The 23,873-nt window shown below is 34.1% G+C and overlaps 1 protein-coding gene across 5 annotated transcripts in view; it reads left to right on the forward strand.

Annotated features, from left to right (window-relative positions):
• ZNF385B (zinc finger protein 385B) overlaps positions 1–23,873 on the forward strand; it is a 520,340-nt gene that overhangs the window by 166,237 nt on the left and 330,230 nt on the right. The window contains exon 1 of one of the 5 annotated variants that reach the window (XM_074302978.1): positions 13,348–13,796. The exons of the other annotated variants lie outside the window; for them this stretch is intronic. Coding sequence (XP_074159079.1) covers positions 13,772–13,796 — 25 coding nt within the window. The 5' untranslated portion in view covers positions 13,348–13,771. Of the gene's footprint in view, positions 1–13,347; positions 13,797–23,873 lie in introns of those variants that run through there. 5 annotated transcript variants of the gene reach the window in all.

Below are 23,873 nucleotides of genomic sequence, written 5' to 3' on the forward strand. Positions count from 1 at the left end.
AATTTTATTCTAGTAATCAAATAAAGGCTTATATTGCATTCAGGATAAACTTTGATGAAATGGTTCAGTCTTTTTAGAGAAACAAACTTAGATCCTTTTGTAATTCTATTTTAGGTGAATTTTCCTTCCTTTGCTTTAAGGAAGAAACTAGTATTGTTATGGTAATAATAATGTAAAAATAATTTGTTTTTTTGTGTTTTTAAAAAAAGACATTTATATCACTCTTCATTAAGGATCAGCTTTGGAAGTTTTACTGAAGAATTTGTTTTGCTTTTAGCTGTGAGGTCATTCCTACAAATGTGAACTCTTTATAAGTAAGTAGTACTATCTCTAGAATCAGAAAACCTAATTTCAAATCCTACTCCTAAAACTTGGAAAAGTCGTTATAATATACCTGAACCTCAATTTCCTTATGTTGATCTCAGAGGACAATTTAGAATTGAGAAATCAAGTTATTGCCCAGGTTCACACATCCTGTGTGTGTCAAAGGCTGAATCTGAGCCTTTTGAGAGCAGTTCTCTATTAAGTTAGGATGTCTCAGACAGAGGTGATTAAAGAAAAGGAAATGGGAAAAGAGGATGAAAGGGAAAAACATATATGAATTGTCCATAAATAATTCTGTAGTAGTAATCCCAGTCAATATTGTATGATTTCATGTGTGGCGTTATCTGAGTTAAGGAGGAAAAATCCTTACTTGAGATATGTCTCATGAACCCTTGTCCTGCAGAAAGAATCCATGCATTCCACAGAATGCTTTTATCTGAAAATAAATTCATTCACTCAAAAAAGAATGTTTCTTTCCCCCTGGATGTCGTCTTAAACTCTCCAATACAACTAATACTATGAATAAAATAAAGAGATGCCTTTTAGGCTCTTTATCTTTTTGAGAGTTGGTTCTTATGATTTGCTATTACAGTGATTATAATTTTTGAACCCAAATTAAGATATGTATTCTTAATTCAGTCTCAGTCTCTCTTGCTAGATTTTCATTCATCCATATTCACAAAAGTGACTAATGATTTTCATTAAATATATGTCTGAATCTGTCACTCTCCTACTCAATAAGATTAATAACAACTATTTGTAGGATGAAATACAAATAAACTTCTGTGTGTTATTTAAAACTCTTGACAACTTGGCCCCTATCTATTCTTTAGTCTCCTTATAAATATATTCCTTTCCATATTTTCTTTAATCCAACCATAATGGCCTCTCACATAAGGTTCTACTTCTGCCTTCCCTGTTCCCCACTTCTGAAATGCTTGCTTTCCTAGGATCACCTAGTTCCCTAGATCACCTAGACTCACTAGTTCCCTTAAAAATCCATCTCTAGTATCACTTTGTGCAGGAGCCCTCACTGCTGTTGTCTTTCCTTGGGTATATTCCCAATCTTAGAACCATTTCTTTTTTCTTTTTTTTTCTTTGCTACATATTTTTTCACTTATTAAAAGCTCCTAATCCAGGAGCTCAGTTAAGATCTTTCATCAGATACATCCAGATCTATGTATTCATCCCTATTTTTTCATCATATGCTATCTTTTGGATATTTTGAACTAGACATCATAGATCTCTAACTCAACATGTCCAAAACAAAATTCATTATCTTTCTTCCCTAAACCAACCTCTCTTGAACTTCCTTATTCAGGTGAAAGGCATCCAGTTTCACAACTTCTGTACCATAATCACCTATTTGCTATCACTCTTCCCACATACACAGTCAGTTGCCAGGTATTACTGTCTCCTTTTCCACAATATTTATTATAAAAATTACTCCTTCATCATACAAACCACCATCCCAGTTCAAGCACTTATCACAACTCATCTAGACTATTGTAGAGCTTCCTAACTGGCTCCAATGTCTCAAACCTCCTCCTACTACAATCCATCTTCCACCCAGCTGACAAAATGATTTTTCATTAAGTGCATGTCTAACTCTTATTCCCCTACTTAATAAGGTGGATCCCTACTATCCATAGGGATAGTATATAATATAAACTCCTCTATTTGGCATTTAAATTTTTTGACAACCTGGTCCCTTTATATTCTTTCAGTCTTCTTACACAATTACTCCCTTCTGTGTCTTCTTTAGTCCTTTTTTAAGAATATTTCATATGAGGTTCCACTTGTATAGGTTTCTATACCTTTGCACTGCCTATGCCTGATTTCTGGAATCCTTTTTTTTCCTACTCCTGGCTTCCTTCAAAATTTATCTCTAGTACGACCTTGAATAGGAGTCTTTTCTGGTTTCCCTAGCTGCTAGTGCCTTCCTTTCAAATGATAACTTTCATCTATTCTGTATATTTTGTGTAGATATATATACACACACACATGTACATTCACACGTATGCATATGCATATTTTACTCTATTCTATTAAGTCCCTTGAGGGCAAGGAGGAATTTTGCTTTTTCCTTATATACCCAACTTTAGCACAATGACCAGTACATAATAGGTACTTAACAAAAATGCTTGCTGGCTGATTAATGGCCATTCTACAAAGTCTTATTAAAATTAGTGCAGTCCCCATATGAGTAGTTTATTTGATGGGCATCTCTAGGAACTCTACCAAGTAAGATGTAAAATTTTCCCAATTTAAAAACCAAGGGCCAGGGCTACAATTGGCAGTAGTTTTATTTTGTTTTTAATACATATATGTATAGATATTTAAAACTAGTTCACATTTTATTTGGATGTTAGATTGATAAATTATATTGAGTTGATAGTTTATGATTTACTTTGCTCTTGTTATCAAGAGAATGTGTAGAACTAGCAAAGATGAAAGGGTCAGGAAAGATCTTTTTTCCCCCAAGTGTTCTGGCTTCTGGTTTCTCATTATAGACCAATGTCATAAGTACACATGATTAAAGGCAGGAAGCTTAGGCACTTCTCATGTAGTCTCCTCAATTTGCAAATGAAGAAATGAAAGCCAAGAGAGATAGAAATGGTTTGTACTTTCTTGAACAAGCAGTAGACTATAGAACCAGCATTGAACTCAAATCTGGTGACTTCAAAAACAATTCTTTTTTTCCACAATACCATATTGTTTTCCCACCATTCTATTTTACCTTCCACAGTCAAAAAATACTTCACTTTAATATTACAATGACCTGTAAGCAGAAAATCTAAAACACAAAGGATCCCATGTGACATTAAAAAACAATAGAGACAATTGCTTATTTGCTTTTTACATTTAAAAATGATGTGTGGTACTTCTATTTTTGTTTTTGAGAAAAAGGAAATAGAAAACACACAGAAAGAGATATTTTATGATTTCTTAAAAATATAGACTTCTTTAAATATATCCTAAATCTAAGGGGATAACAAAAATTTAATTATAATATAGCAGTGTTTCAAACTATCAAAGTGAAACCAGATACTGAGTCTCATTTTTAAGTATTGAAACTTGTCTAGAGACAATTAGCATGAGTATCTGGGTGGTGAGTGATTTGAATCTCTGAAGGCAGACTTCAGAGACTCTGAGTCTTGTTTGAAAAGAGAACCAAGCAGGAAGAATATTAATCCAGGGAGAAAGATAGTCGATGACTGTAGGCTGAGTGGAAAGAGCTTGAAACTGAGTGGATGCCCATCAGTTGGGGAATGACTAAATAAGTTATGGTATATGAATGTAATGGAAAAATATTGTTCTATAAGAAACAATCAGCAGGATGATTTCAGAAAGACCTAGAGAGACTTATATGAAATGATGCTAAATGAAATGATAGGACTAAGAGAATGTTGTACATAGCAACAGCAAGATTATGAGATGATCAATTCTGATGGACTTGGCTCTTTTCAACAATGAGGTGATTCAGATCAATTCCAATAGATGAAGAGAGCCATTTGCATCCAGAAAGAGAACTGTGGGGACTGAGTGTGGATCATCACAAAGCATTTTCACTTTTTTGAAGTTGTTTGCTTGCATTTTGTTTTCTTTCTCATTTTTTTGATCTGATTTTTCTTGTGCAGTATAATAATTGTGGAAATATGTATAGACAAATTGTACATGATTAACATATTGGATTATTTGTTGTCTAGGACAGGAAGTGGTGGGGAAGGGAAAGAAAAAAATTGGAACACAAGTTTTTGCAAAGATGAATGTTGAAAACTATCTTTGCATATATTTTGAAAATAAAAGTCTATTCTTTTTTTTTGTTTTTTTAATTAAAGCTTTTAATTTACAAAAAACTTGTGTTCCAAATTTTCCCCTCCTTTCCCCCACCTTCTCCTAGATGGCAGATAATCCTATGCATGTTAAATATATTTAAAAATATATATTAAATCCAATATATGTATATATACAATTATCTTGCTGCACAAGAAAAAATTAGATCAAGAAGGAAAAAAACTGAAAAAGAAAACAAAATGCAAGCAAACAACAACAGAAAGAATGAAAATGCTATGTTGTGGTCCATATTCTATTCCTTCCGTCTGGGTATAGATGGCTCTCTTCATCACAAGATTATTGGATCTGATCTGAATCATCTCACTGTTGAAAAGAGACACATCTATCAGAATTGATCATCATATAATTTTGTTGTTACCATGTACAATGGTCTTATGGTTCTGCTCATTTCACTTAGCATCAGTTCATATAAGTCTCTCCAGGCCTCTCTGAAATCATCATGCTAATTGTCTCTTATAGAACAATAATATTTCCTAACATTCATATACCATAACTTATTCAGCCATTCTTCAACTGATGGGCATCCACTGAATTTCCAGCTTCTTGCCACTACAAAAAAGGGCTGAAAAGGCTATTTTTTTTAAAAAAGAGAATTATTACAGCCTCCTCCACTACTCTATGTGCCATTTCCCTCACCTAAAATATTTTACACTCTCTAAATCTAGTTCAACTGTCCATGATAATTATCCTTCTACAAAGTCTTATTAAAATTAGTTCAATCCTAGTATGGTAAGTTTATTTAATGGCCATCTCTAGGAGCTCTACCAAGTAAGATGTGCAAGTCAAGATATCTTGCCTTAAAATTTGATGTTCTAAAAGAAAAAAAATGTGGGGGAAACGTTACACATATGCAACACAGAATGATGATGTGGTGACTCTCCTAATAATTTCTGAGTTTTACAATTATTTCACAGCCACATCTCAGTAGATTAGATTGTTATACCAATGAAACAAAGATTGTGAGTTTAAAGCTCTCAATTGGTTAGTAGGTTTTATTTAGTTTTCTATCAAGATTTGAATTTTCAATTTCAATCAACCATTTTACAGATCCATATGCTGGGAAGAAGAAAAAATAAACAAAAGAGTAAAAATAAGTATTAAAGGATTGATGCCAATCTAAAAGTAAGGTCTTTAGAGGCATGCCTAAGGGATCTCTCCTTAATAAAACATTTCAAACAGATAGACATAATATGAAGTCATAGGAAACTGTTGGGACCCTGGATCTCTTAGAATCAGCCGGATTCAGGATAATTAAAAGTCTTTATTCTTGGTTTTTTTGCAGTGGTCCTCAGGGGATTAGATCTAGTAATCTCCACAACTCCTTCCTCTCTCTCCACCTCCAGGAGAATGCCTCAATTTCCTCCTCCTTCTCCACCCACTCATGTCACTTCCCCTTCTTTGTCCACACCCACCCAGCCAGCCAGCACAGAATAGTTGGGGAGGGTCATCCTTCAAACCTGTTAATAGAGAATTGTCCAATTGGCAATTAGTCTCATGTGCTCCATTATCCAAGTGCATTTGCTCAGTTCTAGCCCTTTACAGGAAACATATTTATTAAGTTTAGGCTACCACAAAGCAGCAAGGGATAGTTGACACATTATTGTTAACTGAATTGGTATCCAGAAAATCCTGATAGCAGAATGATATATCAAAAGGCAATAAGATGGAAGTTGTTAAGGGATAATCATTGAATCCTGTACTTAGATTTAAGCCATCAATTGTATAAATGTGGGAGGAAGGAGACAGGGCTTGACAATCATTTGTATGATAGGGACTTGGAAGTGTGAAGCAGCTTCCAAAAAATTAATTCAATCATAAAATACATTATTGTACAGTTGTGAGGTCAAGGGAGGGAAGTGATAGTAATACTGTATGTAGATTGTTTATATTATGATTGGGATTCTATGTATGGTATGGAATATTTGAGAAGGAACATTGAAAAGGAGTACTTCCAAGGAAGATAACTGAGTTGATTTAAGGTTGTGTGAGGAGCAGGTGATAAGACTTGGAATGTTCAGAATGTTCAGTATGGTAAGAGAGAACTAGGGGAGGATGTGATGACGGTCTTCAAATATTTGAAAAATTGCTGCATAGAGGTGAATATAGGCTTATTCTCTCTTGGTCCAGAAGGCAGGTCTAGGACAGATGACTGAATATAAGGAAGACTTTCTTTAAAATTATAGCTGTTCAACCACCAAGTGCATTCTCTTACAGTGGATAGAGTTCTGGGTCTGAAGTCAGGAATACTTTTCTTGCCGAGTTCAAATTTATGCTCAGATATTTATCAAACATGTGTCCTAAGCAAGTCACTAAAGCCTTTTTGCCTCACTTTCCTCAACTATAAAATGAGCTGGAGAAAGAAATGGCAAACCATTCTAGTATCTTTCCAAGAAAAATTCCAAATGGAATCACAAAGAGTTGGACACACCTGAATGACAAAATGCAGTGTCCAGAGGGACTTATCAGGAAAGCTATTGAGAGGATCCTTGAATGGGATGGGAGTCTAGATTGTGTTCTGTGCTGTGAAATACATGTTCATCAGAACATGTTCAGACACGGCTCTTTTCATGAGTCAATAAAACAGTATCTTTAGATATTTGCATACTGATGTAAATCTTATTTATGGTACTCTGAACCATCATATTACTTGCATTTTCCTCATATAATTTAGGTCCTGTTTGTTTCTTTTGTTTGTATTCTTTCAGCTTCTTCCATCCCCAGCTCAGTGCTTGGTATATATCTTTTACAATTATTTGTTGAACTGAATTGAAATCAAATAGTTTTCTGTCATGATCCTTGCTTGGAATCCTTAAAGGAGCTCATTAAAGGATACTTTTTTGATATTTGAAAACTGAATTATCACTCAGAAGTCAATGTAAAGACCATGCTCATTGTTAGCAGCCTGAAATAAATAACAAAGAACTATGAGATACCAAAATAAAAGATGTTACCAAAGAAGGTGGACTGAACATATTGTGAATGTGAGTATAATTAATGAACAGTCTATGTGCCCCACTAAAATGCCAAGAAATAAAGAATGAGGACCTTCATCATGTGGGGTGTACTCTTCCATGGGAACTTAGAGAAGCACATGGACAATAATTGTCCAGGAAGGCACAGGTTCATTTCATTCTGCATGGTTGGATAGAAAAACTACATTAATGAAACCACCATTCAGTTTGAATTTACATTTACAATAATGGGATATTGGGTTTTAATTTTTCCAATATCTTTGATTTTCCCAGTATGAATGTTCTTTCTATCAATCCTTCCATATCTTGGCACAGTAAGTGGTTTCATCAGTTGTTTTGTCTAGAATACACCATCATCTGATGTCCAACCTTAGAGTAATAAGTCTCTTTTTGTGGATCTTCAGATAACGATCTGTGACTAGATATACAGCTTGGCAGAATCCACCAGAGCTCACATATAAATTTAGAGCTGTTTCTATGCTATGATGGCTAGTATAAGCTCAGAAATTAGAAATACCCAGCAAGAAGAGATACCTGGTGTCATGGATTTAAAGCTGGAAGGGAACTTAGAGGCTATCAACACTTCCTTTTAACAGGTGAGTAAATTGGAGCCCAGAGAAGTTTCATCTTTCCTGAAATCACACAGGTCAATCAGTCAGCAAGTATTAAAATGATATTAGATGTGATACTAAGCACTGGGGTAAAAGTCATTGGATTCAAGGAGCTTACAGTCTAATGAAGGAGAAAATATATAAACAATTATGTACAAAATATACAAAGAAAAATTGAAGATAATCTCAGAAGGCATTAGTTTTGAAGAAAACTGGAAAAAGCTGTTTGAGTGGCAGCTGGCTGGTACAGTTGATAGAGTGAGGGGCCTGAGGAACATCTGTAGTCCCAGGCATTTACTAACTGCATGACCCTAGACAAGTCAGTTAACCTCTATCTCCCTCAGTTTCCTCATCTGTCAAAATGTAAAGTATAGTATCCCCCACCTCCCAGCGTTGTTTTGAAGATCAAATGAGATAACATTCAGAAAGCACTTAGCACTACATCTGGTCCATAGTAGATAATTAAATTAATTCTTGTTTCCTTCCTTTCTAATTTCTGGCCAAACAGAATTTTAGCTCAGACTTGAAGCCAAGAAATTCTGGAAGTGAAGATGACAAGGGAGAGAATATACCATGGGGGATAGTCAGTGAAATTCAGTCAAAAGATGGAGGGTCCTATGTGTTGTTTACATGTTGATATAGAAAGATAGTAAGTTACAGAGGGAAGAATCAAACTTGGGTCCTGTGAGACTGCAAGAATTAGTGTCCTTTCTATGACATCACTTGTGCTCAGCCAGCTTTGTTCATCAGTGTGCCTCCGCTTTGTCTGGAGAACTCAAGAGAAAGTACAAGAGCACAAGTAATAGGTGTTCCAAATTTAAAAAAAAATTGTGAATATTTAAAAGGAATAAAGAGCATTTAGTGTCAGTGTCTCTCTGGAGGGACAATTCATTTTTTCCTGTTTATTAAGCTATGAACAATTTAGTACTAAACAATTTATTGTTAACCTAAGTTGTTTTATGTTGGTGGTGTTGATGATGAATGGAATCCCTAATTCCACATCTTTGGTGCTAGGTTCTTATGTCATGCTGTATTTCTGCATGGTTTTATGTGATTTCTTGTAACTTTAACCCTTACTTTCTACCAACATTCAAAAAATTCTAAAATTATGTTGCAAGGATTCTCAAAAGAAAAGTATTATGTATATGTGTGTATATATACATATATATATATGTGTGTGTGTGTGTGTGAATATACATATATGTGTGTGAACATATATATGCATATATTATATATATATATATATATAAACAGTACAGTTATTTAGTTAGATGTTTTGTTTTGTCCAAAGTTAAGACATTTTTTCAAATGAGTTTATTTGGCTATCAATGATCAAAGCATATGCTAGTTCCTATGAGCACTTAGGGAAGGAAAAATACTTTCTCATAGTCCAATTAAATACCAGTGGCCATCCTGGTCATTGAATTTTATCATCAGTTTTAAAATTCTGAAATGTGAAACTTAAATTATTGATATTTTACTTTCTGGGAATTATGGGAGGAAAATGACATGATACTATATATTATGTTTTTTCTTAAAGATTTATTTTTGTTTTATAAGCTATTATTGAGGAGGATATAAGACTTTCTTTTGGACTAACAGGAAAAAATAATTAGGGCAAGGAACCCCAAAGTACTGAAATTTATAAGGGTCCACTTCTGGCCCTTGGTTGTCCTCATATCTGTGCCTTAACGTCTACTTGTAGTCTCATGTCCATCACTCCTCTCTTTCAGAGTCTAGTGTACCACCAGCACTATAACTTCCATTACAACTGCCCCTCCACACACACACACACACACACACACACACACACACACACACACACACACACATATACAACACACTTATACACACATATGTACACATGTACATTCTTCCTCTTAGAATATGGGGGATTGGGAATTTTTGGCATTTGCTATGGTAGAATAGACTGGATACCCTGGAAACCATATCACTCTAATTGTGCAATTAAGCTCTTCTTTAAGTAACTTGATTGAAAACTATTCATGGTACAATGAAGGTGAAAGTCAGCAAGTATCTCATTCTGTTCTCCCCAACCTGGCAATTGTGCCCCTAGGAGCCATTGTTTTTCTTTCCACCCTTACAGGTAATAATACTGGTACTTCCTTATGAATTTACATTGCATGTGCAGCTGATGGTTTTTGTAATTTAATAAATTGCATGAGATCATTTGTGGCATTAAATACTATCTAATAAATTTTAAAAGATTATAGCATTTTAAAACTTATTCACTCATCATTTATGAAAATAAGTATTTTAACAACAGAAGCCTAGATTAATCCAATTTGGATTATTCAGAAGGATATAAGATATAAGTCATCATGGGACAGATCAATGATCACCAGGTTGTCAGCCAAGACTCCTAAGAAGTTTTGGTGAGACTATATCTTCAGAGATTATTTGAGGTATTCAGAGGTACCTCAAATATTTTTAAGAATGTGTTGTGACTTTATCATTTATAGATTTGTTAATATTTCTTTCAAACTCATTTACATACTTTTTATTATTACTTATGTTTATAATCACTTACATCTAATTTTTCTTTATCATGCATAGTACTTAGTTTTCTTTTGTTTTTGTTTTTGTTTTGTGGGGTGGGGGTTCCTACATTGATTCAGTTGTGTGTACGATTAATATCCTAAAGTTAGACCAATCATGCTTTTTGATAGTTTTGTGTCTTTTTGACCTTCTATAAGCATTGCCAGAGTTCCCCAGAGCTATTGATATTTTATATTTCTATTCCCTCCTGCTATACTTTCTTACATCTTTATAAGGATATTCTTCTTTCTCTTTCTATGCCTCATAATTTTGTATTAATCTATTGATTTCTAATGACTTCTTGCTTTTCTTATTCTCCCATAATTTTTGATATTACTATTTCTCTGATTTCATTGTCATATTTCCAAAGTTTCCTCCTTCTCTATTTCATTGTAATAATCACCTTCAGCCTACTTTTTTTCACCTAATCTAGAAAGATGATGATATTACCAAGGCATCTCAAAGCAAATACACACCTATTCAAATAAAGATTCTCAATTCATAGATCAATGATTTTTTTAAAAAAGGCTTCTTATCATCTCTGAAGGTTCCTAAACAAATATTTCTTTTTACATATTAAACTCTTGCTTATTCTCTAGAAAGAATTATTATCATTAGCAACTGTAGTATCATTATCATTGTCATCCTCAAAAAGCTCATTTGGTAGGTTCCTTACTGCTTAGGAACTTTCAACTCAAGACTCATACAGACCATCATAAATAACATGACTAAGAAAATTAGACCAAGGCTTCATCAATGATAGAGGAAAAAGCAGCATAAAATCACTTAATTCAAGCTTGTCCTAATTGCAAAATTAGTTCTAGTTAATATTCATAACTAAAATTTGAAGAGGGGAATGGTTGAAAGGCTCACCACATCTACAAATTATATGGATACCATACTATATTCTTCTGTTTCTAAGGGTCAACCATAATGTAGTGCAAAGAGACCTGCATTTACACATGAGAAAACACTTGCTTTTTGAGCAAGTATTATAAACTCAGTGAACTTCAGTTTCCTTATCTGTACAATGGGGATATTATAGACTAAAGAAAATGTTTGTAACTTTTATTGACACAAATGCACAATATAAACATTGTCAGTGGCTCTGGATTAGGACCACAGTTATCCTTTCCATTCCTGCCACAGTGTTTGACTGTGATGCTCTTGTAACTGCTAATTAAGATATGAGAGAGACACACACAGACACACATACACACACATGGTGGAGGGAGACAGAAAAAGAGGAGGGGAGGAAGAGGGAGAAAAAAGAGAGAGGGAGAAAAGGAAGAAGAAAAAGAGAAAAAGAGAGGAGGGGGAAAGAAGGAGAAAGGGAGAGAGAGAGAGAGAGAGAGAGAGAGAGAGAGAGAGAGAGAGAGAGAGAGAGAGAGAGAGAAGAGAGAGAGAGAGAGAGAGAGAGAGAGAGAGAGAGAGAGAGAGAAAGAGAGAGAGAGAGAGAGAGAGAGAGAGAGAGAGAGAGAGAGAGAGAGAGAGAGAGAGAGAGAGAGAAAGAAGGAAAAAAAGGAGAAGAGAAGGAAGGAAAAAGACAGAAAGGAAGAGAGGTAGAGAGAGATGCTACTATTATATTCAGAGTACCGTGATTGGTACTGGGGAAGATACAAAGCCTATCTAGGTAAAGTAAAGCATGATTCTTGATTTCTGAACCATGCTGTTAATAGCTGCAAAATGAATGGAAAAATAGTGATAAAAACATGGGTGAAGAGTATAGTTCTTTCATTCCATCTGTGAGGGAATGATCCCCTCCATGCATGGTAGATATGCAGTCCCACAGCTAGAGTCTTTTGAGTTATAAGTAGTCAGCTTTACCTATTTTCCCAAAAGCCAGTTGTCTCTACTCTAGCTCTTACTAACTGTTGTGATCAAATATACCCTGATCTTCTAGCATGCTGAAATAGAGTTGGGTTTATCTCTATATAGACTTTTTAGGCCAACTTATACAAGCAGGATGCTGCACTAAGCAATTATGATGTTGCTAGAGCCATATAATATACACTAATTTTGAAGACTTCCCAAATAAAAAGTGTTTTACTCTATGTTAGATCCTGAATGGATAAGCTCATGGAGAATATAGAACTGTGAATATAGAACAGCTGTGCTGTTCTCCAAGCAAGCCTTTGTTGTATTTCTTGGAAATATTAATTCATAAAGCCTCATTCCTATAGTTTTGTGATTATTTGATTAGAAAATTCATTTATTTTGGGGAACATATGTGTATGAAAATTTGGGGGTGTATGGGAGATAGTTGCACATGCAATGAAACCAATAATCTCAAAAAGGTCTTTAGTCATTTCTGTTGTAACTTTCTGGAGTATAGATCTGCCTTTTGCTTTTATAAAAAGTACTAGCTGTATCCTACATTTACAATTTAGTAAAGAAAGATAAAATTCTATGAAAAGAAAAAAGTTGTGAATTAGTGTGTGTGTGTGTGTGTGTGTGTGTGTGTGTGTGTGTGTGTGTGTAAGGGGTAGATCTGTGAATTGAATAATCAATGGAATTTTTTTCCTTAATTTATCTGCACATTCCTTTCTTGCATGTATGTTATTCTGTGCCACAGAATTCACTGAAATCTTTTATATGCAAGAACTTAGTTTTCAGGGAAAAGATAATGTATTGATCCATGTTTATATTACTTTATACTTGTAAAATATCATTATTATTTATTTTAAAGACTGTCACTTAGAGAAATGTGCCTAAGGTACTCTTTAATGGATATCTGTGGTCAAATATATGGATTTCTTTCCATTATCATAAATGTAAATGCCTGTGCTGCTTTCATTTGTCTGTATAAAAAGCTCAGTAACCTACAGCTTTTTTGATTTTTTTGCAGCCTTTACAATCATAAGTCCCCCTAATCTCGACTACTGATTTCTTCTCTGTCTCCTGCTCATTGTTGAAAAGGCAGAGCTATTTTTAACATTCGCACACTTTAGCTGGAGGATCCTTCCTTGGGGGGTAAAGAGGGGGGGTGGGAGAAGATGTTTGGAGCCTTTCACAATCATCTCCTTTTGATGGTTTGCTTGAATGTGATCACCGTAGCTGATTTCATGCATTGATAATGAAGGCATAGGTTGCCGGCTTCTCTGCATAAATCCACCTCAGACTTGTAGCTTGACAGTGCTCCCGCCTTTCAGTACACATGAAGATATAGGACTGAAATTGCTTTGCTTTCTTTACAAATGACTCAGAGTGTGCTTGTCCTTTCCTAAAATGTTGCCAGCGTGTAAAGGATTTTCAATGAGCGATGCAATAAGCCTGTGTCTGGGAAGGTTTGAAGCTGCATTGATATAACATTGTACTGTCACACAGATGATCAGGGCTGGAGCCAAAGCTCTGTAAGCAAGAACTGGGCATCAGACTGGTCACATCCTGGAAGTTTGGTTTATCCAACTTGGTTGCTATTTACGCTTGTGAAAGGGTGCTGCCATAATGTGGAGTGGACTTCCTAGTAGAGGTGAGCATTTTATTATTATTATTATTATTGTTAAACTTGGAAGACTCGCCCTGAGGTGTCTGTCTGAGATGTTATTATACGCTTTGTTAATTCTGTAGGGTCATCATTTGTGTTTACCATGCTAACCGAATGGACAAGAAGGGGGAAAGTGAATTCCTGAATATGTGCTTCCTTTGATTTTATTTAAAAGTAACTCCTTGAATGTATGCGTTAAGCTTTCTGTTCCTTCACTACTAGATATTTGCAGAGGACATCTTACCAATAGGTGACTTCCATTGCATTTTAAACATTTTTGAACAAGTCACTGATATTATATGATTTAATAGAATCACATATAATAGAAAGTAGGTAATTAGCAGTGTGATTATGTGCTCCAGGTATATAAAAAGCTATAGACTGAATGCAATCAGTAGTATCTTTGACATGAAAAATATAGAGGGTATTTGTGATAATCACAAGCTAAGAAAGTAAATGAAATAGATTACATACTGGAGTTATCATCTTGTTAAGCTTGACATTATTAATAATTAAAAGTTATGACCTGTTATGCACTGGACAACCTCTAGTAATTTATTTCCAGTGATGGTTTTCTTTATGAGAGAGGCATAGAATTGCAAGCATTTCTGTATGAGCATAGTTTAATTAAATGTGACATTTTAAGTGCATCAAGTTCTATTTCCTTTAATGTAAATATAGTACTGACATTAGCCTGGGAAGTTGAATGACCAAATCATCTTACTTTAGAAAGGTCCAACTTAATGTTACATAATGTATTGGTACCTATAAAAAAGTGTTTTACCTGCAACTGAAAACCACTTAGATAATGCTAAGCTGAAAGTTAGTCTCTCTCCTCTTATAGTCCCCTTGCTTTATGTCTGTAAAACCTAGTCCAATTCTTATGTGCTCAGAAAATATTTTAAAGGAAAAGAAGGTGTTGACAATTACTCTGACATGTTCACAATTGTATTATGCTTATTAAGTGTCTGCTTAAAATGGAGAGATTGTAGGGGGGGAATCTATTTTTATTTGATTGGAAACTAGCATAGCTCTTAAGTTTTTTTCTTCTTTTCCTGCTAAATTTATTTATGAGGCAGCTGCTTTATAGCTTTCAGGTCCAAAGTTATAGATAAGTGTGTATTTGCTTGACAGAAGATTCGAGAATTCCCATTTACTGCCAGTACATGTAAAGCTTGGCTAAGCAGACTGCATCAGAAGCAAACCATTTGTGTTAGCCAATCTGTCTTTGCAAGTCCCAGGGCCACTATCTTGCTAGAAGCCACTGTGTGCTTTTGAAAGCATGAAATTAGTTTTATACTGAGCACATGGTTTCTCATTTAGCAGTCCTTTTTATGGTAATGGTCAATTTATGGTTCACTGCCAGGATTTCGGTGTTCTGTCAGAGCTGATAGCTTCCGCTAAGGTGTCCCTTGGAGATAAAAAAAAAGGAAGGAAAGAAGGAAGAAAGGAAGGAAGAAAAGAAAAAGAAAGAAAATGCACCTAAATAGACCTTAGAAAGGAGACTCTTACCTTCAACCTAGTCTACTAATGAATATTTTGTTTTTTCCTCCAAAGTTCTTTCATGTTATTTAATCTATATTGAGCAGGTGAATAAAACCTGCCAATTTGGTTAGTTCTTAAAATATTACCTAGGGATGGTTAAATCAAGACATGTGAAATGTTTGTTCCTACTTCTGGAATATGTTTGCAGTAAGCTACTCTTCTGATGCTGAAAGCATCATGTAATTCTTTATCACCCTCATTAACAAGTTTGGTATTGCTAACACTGTGAGAAAGAAATACAACCTCTTGCCTTCTTTTCCATCTCTATTATACCCCATACATAAATTAGGGTGTCACACAATATATTGTCATGCTGCATTTCTCTTAGCTTTGATGATTAGTGACTGTTAAAGATTACAATTAATCGGAACATAAACTAGTTGAAAAATTGTTTCTTCCATATAATTTATTTGACTTGAAAAGTAAAGCTCTCAGCTGTCATCATTATAGAAATACTATGTTAATTTTTCACCCTTATCATTTAGTGATGAGGAATCCAAATATGTAAACAAATGCTGGATTGGTGATAATCTTACAATGCTTTCTTTTGAGTACTTTTGAGTACTTTGGATCATAACAGTACCATTTAATGCAAATATTTTGGTTAATTTTAGTGTGATTTATAATGGAGACAATCAAAATTAATGACTGGGATATTTGTTAAATAATTTGTATATGATTATCTTTTTCCATGATGATGATGAGTATCCAAGTGGATACCCAACAGGACTCATGTGTACTTATTTTTTTCCTGGTCTCTCCAAAGAAGAGGAGAAACTTTAAATCTTGAAATATCATTCAATTATTTATTTTTAGTCACTTGGAAATTTTTAGTTTGTTGAATCAATTTAAAACTGTTAAAGTTTAAATGTAATTATAAAAATATGGAAACATTTGTGACCAATGAGAATAATCAGAGGCATACTTTCTGTTTTTGACATTCCAGTGAGAACAAACCTAATTTATCCCTACATTTTAGACTTCAGGTTGTCACAAAGCATAAATACCTTCTTTCTAATAGTTGTCAGAATATATATATTTTAAAGTCTTGAATTACAAATAAAACTTTTAGTTCTCATACCTTCTTCCTAAGTTTCAGAAAAAAAGACAAAAAAGCCTATCTTTGAGGATCAGGAAGCAGTGGGAAAGAAGGACAGTAGGTACCTGCTTGAAAGTACTTGGAGATACAGTGCTGAACTATTTTTAAGCTTAAAAATCCAGAGCCCTCTTTGAAAGTGAGACTTGTTATTTTATACAAAAATAATCCACAAAAATATCATTCATGAAATTAAAAGATAAATTAGCCCTTATTAATCTTAGTAATAGCAGCTTATCATTTATGGAAATATTTAGAAAATCATCATGAGGCTGAGACACAGATTGTCAGTAATTCATTAGCTATTCTGCTTACTTTCTTAGCTCAAGGTACCACTGAGCCACAGTTATTCTTTGATATACTTCTTTTAATATAAAATTATTATGCAATTTAGTCATTTGGTAATCAAAACTTAGTTGTGAACCCTTGCTGTAAACAAAACCAAGTTCAGGTGTTGTTTTTTTTTTAATTTTTCCTTTGCATCAGTGAAATCATTTCTTTGGACTATTTGTAATGAATTCATAGTTAACGTAGAAGCACGTGACAAAGATGTATTAATATTTTGCAAAATATTGGACTTTTGTGTTGAGAAAAAGGATACTTGCTTCAAAAACTTCTCCATCCCAGCACCTTCATTTTATAGATGGGGAAACTGAGGCTCATGTAGATTAAATAACTAGCTCAAAGTCCCACAAGCTATGAGAACTTCAGACAGAAATTGATCTCAGGTCTTCTCTCTCCATACCCCATGCCTTTCTTTTTTTTAAATGTCTATCTCTTCCATTCTTTCTTCTTTAAAAAAGATAATGTAACTTTCAAGTAAGAGAGTTAAGTTTTTATGGAATAAATAATAGCCAAATTTTACTGAGTTCAAAAAAGAGGCATTCTCAGTTTTGTCAACAAATAAATTTTGTCAATTCACAAGCTTTCTGTGCTTTTTCTGAGACATTTTTAAATGTCTTTTATTTGTCCTCATTTGGGGGTATATTTTTAGTTCTTCCATTTAGTTAAATCAGTAATACTTAATGCCCAAATCTTAGCTCTTCTTTCTCTCTATTGAAATTGATTTTTAGCAGATAGGGAACAAGTCAACTCTACTTTCTTAATATAAGATACTTAGTAAATTACAATCTCAGTGCATTAGGTGATATCCAAGGATCAACTCTAGGATTTCTAAAAAAAAAAAACTTACTTTTATGTCTGTCTATCTCTCTAAGCAATATGAAGATTTTCCTAATCTAGTTATTTCAATTTTAAAACTTATTTTCTTTGTTCTTTCTTTCCCTCTTAACTGTTTACAACTTTTTTTTCTGATTCTATGTAGTTCCTTGCTCTGTTTTGCACCTCAGGTTCTTATAATGAGATTAGGTATCACTCTCTTAAATATACAGTAGCATTTGGCAAAGTTTCTCACCTGAAAAATCACTTTCTCCCTATCTCCATGTCAGTGTTTATTTATGCTATGCTTTTTAGTCATTTTTGACTACTTGTTTGTGGTTGGCAAAACATTCAATATGGATTGATCAGAACAGCCAAATTTCAGTCAATTAATGTAACTTTACCTAAAGAAACATGAGTCCATTTCTTTCTTAACTTTATTGGAATGGGCACTAGCTTGCATAGGAAATTACTAATTTTTTGAAGAAGAATTCACAAAGTATTTACTACTTATGTTAAAGTACTTATTGGTTCATTTCTTCTCCTTTCTTCAGGAGTTAGCTTTTTTTTTTGTTTGTTTGTTTTGTTTTGTTTTGTTTCATTTTGTTTTGCAAAACAATTTTTAACAGTTGATATTGGAATGATAAACAAAACTGCCACCTCCCATGTGGAATGCTGATATTAAGAATTTACTAATTTAAAAAGATTTGTTCCAAGGTTATTACCTCTCACCATAAAAAATGTCTACTATTATTATTTGTTTACACATTGGTAACCATGTGAATTTTATTCACAGACCTTACGGTAATAATAAAATTCTAGTTTACTCCACTTCTTTCGCTGATGGAACTCTATTTTTAAATAGATAACTTTGAAATCAGTATATTTCTTTAATGTATATGATTAGAGTGGGTGGTGGCACATTCTGTGTTCAGTGCTCCCTCCAAGAATAATTTTACCCCAGATATTTTTGGTTGAAATGCAAATATTTGGATCTACATTTTTAAAGAATTTTTACAATTGGCACATAATTAGATGTGACTTTGTGAAATGACTTGTTATTCTTCAATTATTATAATACAGTTGTTTTGATAGGTATTAGGACATGTTTTAATCTAACTAGTATTGAACCAGAGAAGTGAGCAATAGAAGAAAGGAGGAAATAATTGGAAAGGTGGTTTAAAAATTAAGATATGTGTGATAAGATAGACTTATCTCTAATAAACTGAGCCATGGATGGCAAATTAGGAGCAAGGATCTGATCCTGTGTCTGACTCTGCCTCAGACTATGACTACATGCAGATCACTTTACCTTTACTTACCTCAAGTAAATAGAATGCTGGACTGGAATCAGGAAGACTGATTTTCATGAGTTCAAATTCAGCCTCGGGCACTGCTATGTAACCCTGGGCAAGTCACTTAACTCTGCCCCGGTTTCTGTATCTGTAAAATGAACCGGACAAGGAAATGGCAAAATACTCCAGTATCTTTGTCCAGAAAATCCTATATGGGGGTTATATAAAGTCAAACATCACTGAAAAATAACTGAAATCTCCCACATACTGACCTACTAAGTCAGAAGGGTTTTGATCAGCATTGGTGGCAAACATTATCTACACTGACAAAATTGCAGATCATTTAATACTGCACTAGATAAAGCATATAACCATGCATGAAATGAAGCTGTCAGCTTCCAGACAACTTAGCTAAATGAACATGAGATATAAGAGGAGACCAAGTATATTCTACTATTGGAGAGCAGAAGCTAAATATCTCAAATGTGGTGAACAATGCTTGGTATTATAGGAAACAAAAATACAAGAATCATTTGGAAAATAAATTAAGCTTTACCTTTACTTTCAATTGGTAAAGCTACTCTGATCTCTTTCTTCCCTTTAATAATATCATTGAGCCTGAGCAAACCCCCAAATGTCTAATCTTGATACCTTGTGACTGATTGTAGATTTAGATCATCCAAAGAGATGGTATCATCTTTCTCCTATGAGACCTATTTCAAGGGTAGATAGGAAAGAAGGATGGATTTGGATTCAGAATCCCTGGACTTACATTCCTTACTCTGTCACATGCTAACTGAATGATCTTAGGCAAGTCACTTAATCAATCTCTTGGAGCAGCCTCAGTTTTCATCTTCAGTTATCTATGTTACTGTGACCATTATGCGAAAACAGGATAAATTAGATGCCTATTTGGTCTAAGAAGTGGGACACTCCAAGGCATTCCCATCCAGCCTGCTTTGGCATTAGGAATGCCTTTCATTAAAGTCACTCATTTGGGTTAAGGATTTTGTTCAGAATGGCTGTATTAAAATAATTTTGTACCCTACTGATCTATTTGAATCCTTAGCCATTAATACCTATGGCAATCAAAATATATCATAACCCCTACTCCAAGTTTTTTCATACTTTATACTCCTACCTTTCCCTCTCTTCAGCCTTACATGTACTCCTGCATCTACTGGTCTCTTTGTCCTTCAAACAAGATATTTCATCTCTCAGATTTGTTTATTTCTACTGTCTCCTATGCCTGTAATTTTCCCTACCTTATCTCTGATTCCTGAATTCCCTGTCTTCCTTCAAGCTCCAGTTTCTTCAGGCTAATCATTGCACATTTTGATCCTCCATATGTCAATCCTTGTTTAATAAAAACCTTTTCTATGTTATTTTTCCTCAACATCTTGTCAGTGTATTTTTGACACTGGCTCCCATACTAAATACAGAAATCCATACATGGTCTGACCAGTTTAGAGTACATTTTAAAAACCTCCTTATTTTTGGAATCTATCATTCCCTCAATGCAGCCCAAGATGATATTGGTTCCATTTTATTGCCAAATCACTCTGTTGACTCATACTAGTTGTCCAATCCAATAACACACCTAGTTATTTTTTAAATAAATTAATATTGAATCATACCTCTCCCATCCTGTACTTAGGAAGTGGATTTTTGACCCAACTATAAGAGTTTAAATTTATTGCTATTACACTTCATGTAATTATATATAACCCAATGTTCTAAACTATTAAGCTTTGTTGAGACACAAACTATCATCCAGTCTATTAGCAAGCCATCTCAATTTGAAAATGTGAGAATCATACCATTTTTACCTTTATTCAAGTCACTGGGGAAAATGGAAGCACCATGATGCCTGGAAAGTGAGCTAAACTTGGAGCACTGACCTCAGATTCATAGAACCCACAATTCAGATCCTAACTTTGCCATTCATTCTCTATGGAACCCTGGGCAAATGACTTAAACCCTGGGTCGCAATCATCTCATCTTTAAATGGAGTGGGTTAGACTAGGTTACTTCTGGAGTCCTTTCTAACTGTAATTAATGTCACATAATCCCATATGCATTATGTTTCTCGATCACTACAGTAAAGAATTCCTTCCAGGATGGCAGAAAAACCATTAATATAGTCATTTGAGTCAGGCCTTTCAATCATCTCTTACTGGATTTAATTGTGGTTGATCATCTAATTCCATCAGGACAGAATGTGGTACCTTTTTGCTAAACTATAGTTAAATTATTACTATAATATTTCCCTGACCAACTAGTTTAGCAATCCTGTAAAAAAAGGAAACATAATCATTAGAGCTGGCATTAATATAGTGCTTTAAATTTTTCAAAGTGTTTTATGGATATTATCTCATTTTAATCTCACAACAAATCCAAGATACTGGTGCTATTATAATCCTCATTTTAAAGATAAAGAAACTGAGGCAGATAGAATTTAAGTGCTTTGTCCAAGGTCAAACAACTACTAAGTGTCTGAAGTCAAATTTGAATCTGATTCTTCCTGCATCCAGGTCTAGTGCTCTGTTTGCTGCCCTATCTGAAGTTAGATTTGAACTCAGTTCTTCCCAAAACCAAGTACAGCTCCAATGCTGTACTCAATATGTGACCTATTTTGCCTTTAAGGCTAATCTAGCATAATCTTGAGTTGATCTCTACTTATTTTCCATTCCTATGAGGGTGATATACTTCTTTTAGTGTCTGGAAAATACCAGCTACAAGGACTTTTATTCTTTCCATCCATCCTATGTTCCACTATATCATTGACAAAATACAGTTGCTAGAGTATTTGTAAATCAACATGGTTGTTACAAATACAATTAAAGGACCTTATTCTTTATATGGTAGGAAGCTAGGTAGTAAAATGTCTAGATCACTGGGCTTAGAATAAGGAAGACTCTTCTTTGTGAGCTCAAATCTAATATCAGATATGTATTAGTTGTGTGACCTTGGGCAAGTGCCTTAATCCTGTTTGCCTCAGTTCTTCATCTGTAAAATAAGCTGGAGAAACAGATGCCAAGCCAGTCCTCCTTTGTCAAGAAAACCCCAAATGCAGTCACAAAGAGTTAGACATGACTGAATAACTAGTGAACTGAACTTAAAATGATTTTATGTTTTTGGACTAGTACTCTTTCCCATCTATAACCCAACAAGTGATTCTTGGACACTGGAAAAGCATAGTAATTGATTGAATATTATAATTAAGGTGGGGGAATTAACATTGATGTTTGTAATATGGGAGAGTGAGTGTGTGTTATTATCACACAAATAAATATCTTGAGAAACTTAGAAATGTCAAAAAAAGAAATGAGTTTAGCTTGGCCTAGCTGGATCTTGATGAAATCAAGCTAGCTTTTTGTGATTACCGCTTTCCATTTCTAGGTATACATTAATAATCCCTTTACTAATAAATTCTACAATTTGGTCAGAAAGCAAAGTTAAGTCCATTGGCCTGTGATTTGGAGCTTTTTTAGGACATTTGCCATTTTGTAGTTTTTCTAGATCTCTGAAAAGTTCTCTAGAACTTTCTCTAGTATAATTTCTTCTATTTTTTTCCATCTTTCAAAAGACTATAAAGTCTCAGCAGTCACAACTTATAGTTTGTCAATCACTAAAACCTGTAGGTGTTTTCTTACTATGTTGCAGTTTATATGGGTCTTTCAAATTCCTATTATTCATTTTGCTTCTGTCCTTCCCAATCCAAAGGTCATTTACTTTGACAGAGAAAATGCAAACAAAATAAGACTTAAGAAATTTTTCCTTTTTTCAACAGAATTCCTGAATTTTTTTTAGAGATTTGAAAGATAGAATGGACTTTATGGACCATCTAGTTCAAATTATATCTCAAAAGAATCTATACTACATCAAACTTGACAAGGGAGTCATCCAATCTCAGTTTGTAATTCACCAAGAATGTACCATTTACCACTTCTTAAGACAATCTATTCTAGTTTTAGGTAGCTTCAGTTGTTAGGATGTTGGTTTTTTTCTCTGTCATTCCAACTAAATTTGCCACTTTGCACTTTTACCCATTGCTCCGAGTTCTGAAATGAGAACCAAAAGAACCAAGGCTGAGTTTTCCTCCATATTAGAGGCATTAAAATACTTGAAAGTAGCCATGCTCTCATACACACCCATTCTTTTCTTCTTCAGGTTAAGCATTTTTAGTTCATTCAGTTGATCCTCACACAACATGGACTTAAAGCCCATTATCATGTGGGATGTCTTCCTCTGGCAACTCTCCTTATCACTGTCCTTTCAAACTGTGTTGCCCAGAACTAAACACATTATCCTAGATGAGGAATGATAGGAGCAGAATACAGAAAAGCAGCTTGAGATTAAATTAGCTTTTTTTTTTTTTTTTTTTTTGGCTGATATATCGCACTACTAACTCATTGAGCTTGTAGTCAACTAAATCTCAATCTTTTTCACACAAATTCCTTTCTAATCAGAAATGTCCCACATTACACTTGTGAAACTGATTTTTTTTGTATCTGAGTGTAAGATTTTATATTTATCCCCATAGAAGTTCATCTTTTTAGATTACGCTCAACACTATAATCTGTCAAGATTTGGGGAATCTTTTCTATCATCCAGTGTGCTTTTTCTCCCTCCCAGCTTTGTGCCATCTGTGGGATATGATATTCCTGTCATCCCTGCCTTTATCTAAGGTATTGATAAAATTACTAAATATTGTAACTCTAAAGACAAATTTCTATCCCATGAAATTTCCTTCCATGTTGACATTGAACCTTTAGTAATTAATCTTTGACTTTAACCAGCCAGCCAGCTCTTATTTCATCTTATTGTAATATCAAGGCCTTCTTTAGAAGAGGCATATAAATTGACAGTTATAAAAATGGACAAAAAAAATCAATCATTTAAAAATACACAAAAAACAATAAGAGCAGAAAGGAACACAAAACAATGTGTTGCTATTTTCTCAAA

This window comes from Sminthopsis crassicaudata, chromosome 3 (genome assembly GCF_048593235.1).
Source record: "Sminthopsis crassicaudata isolate SCR6 chromosome 3, ASM4859323v1, whole genome shotgun sequence".
Lineage (NCBI taxonomy): Eukaryota > Metazoa > Chordata > Mammalia > Dasyuromorphia > Dasyuridae > Sminthopsis > Sminthopsis crassicaudata.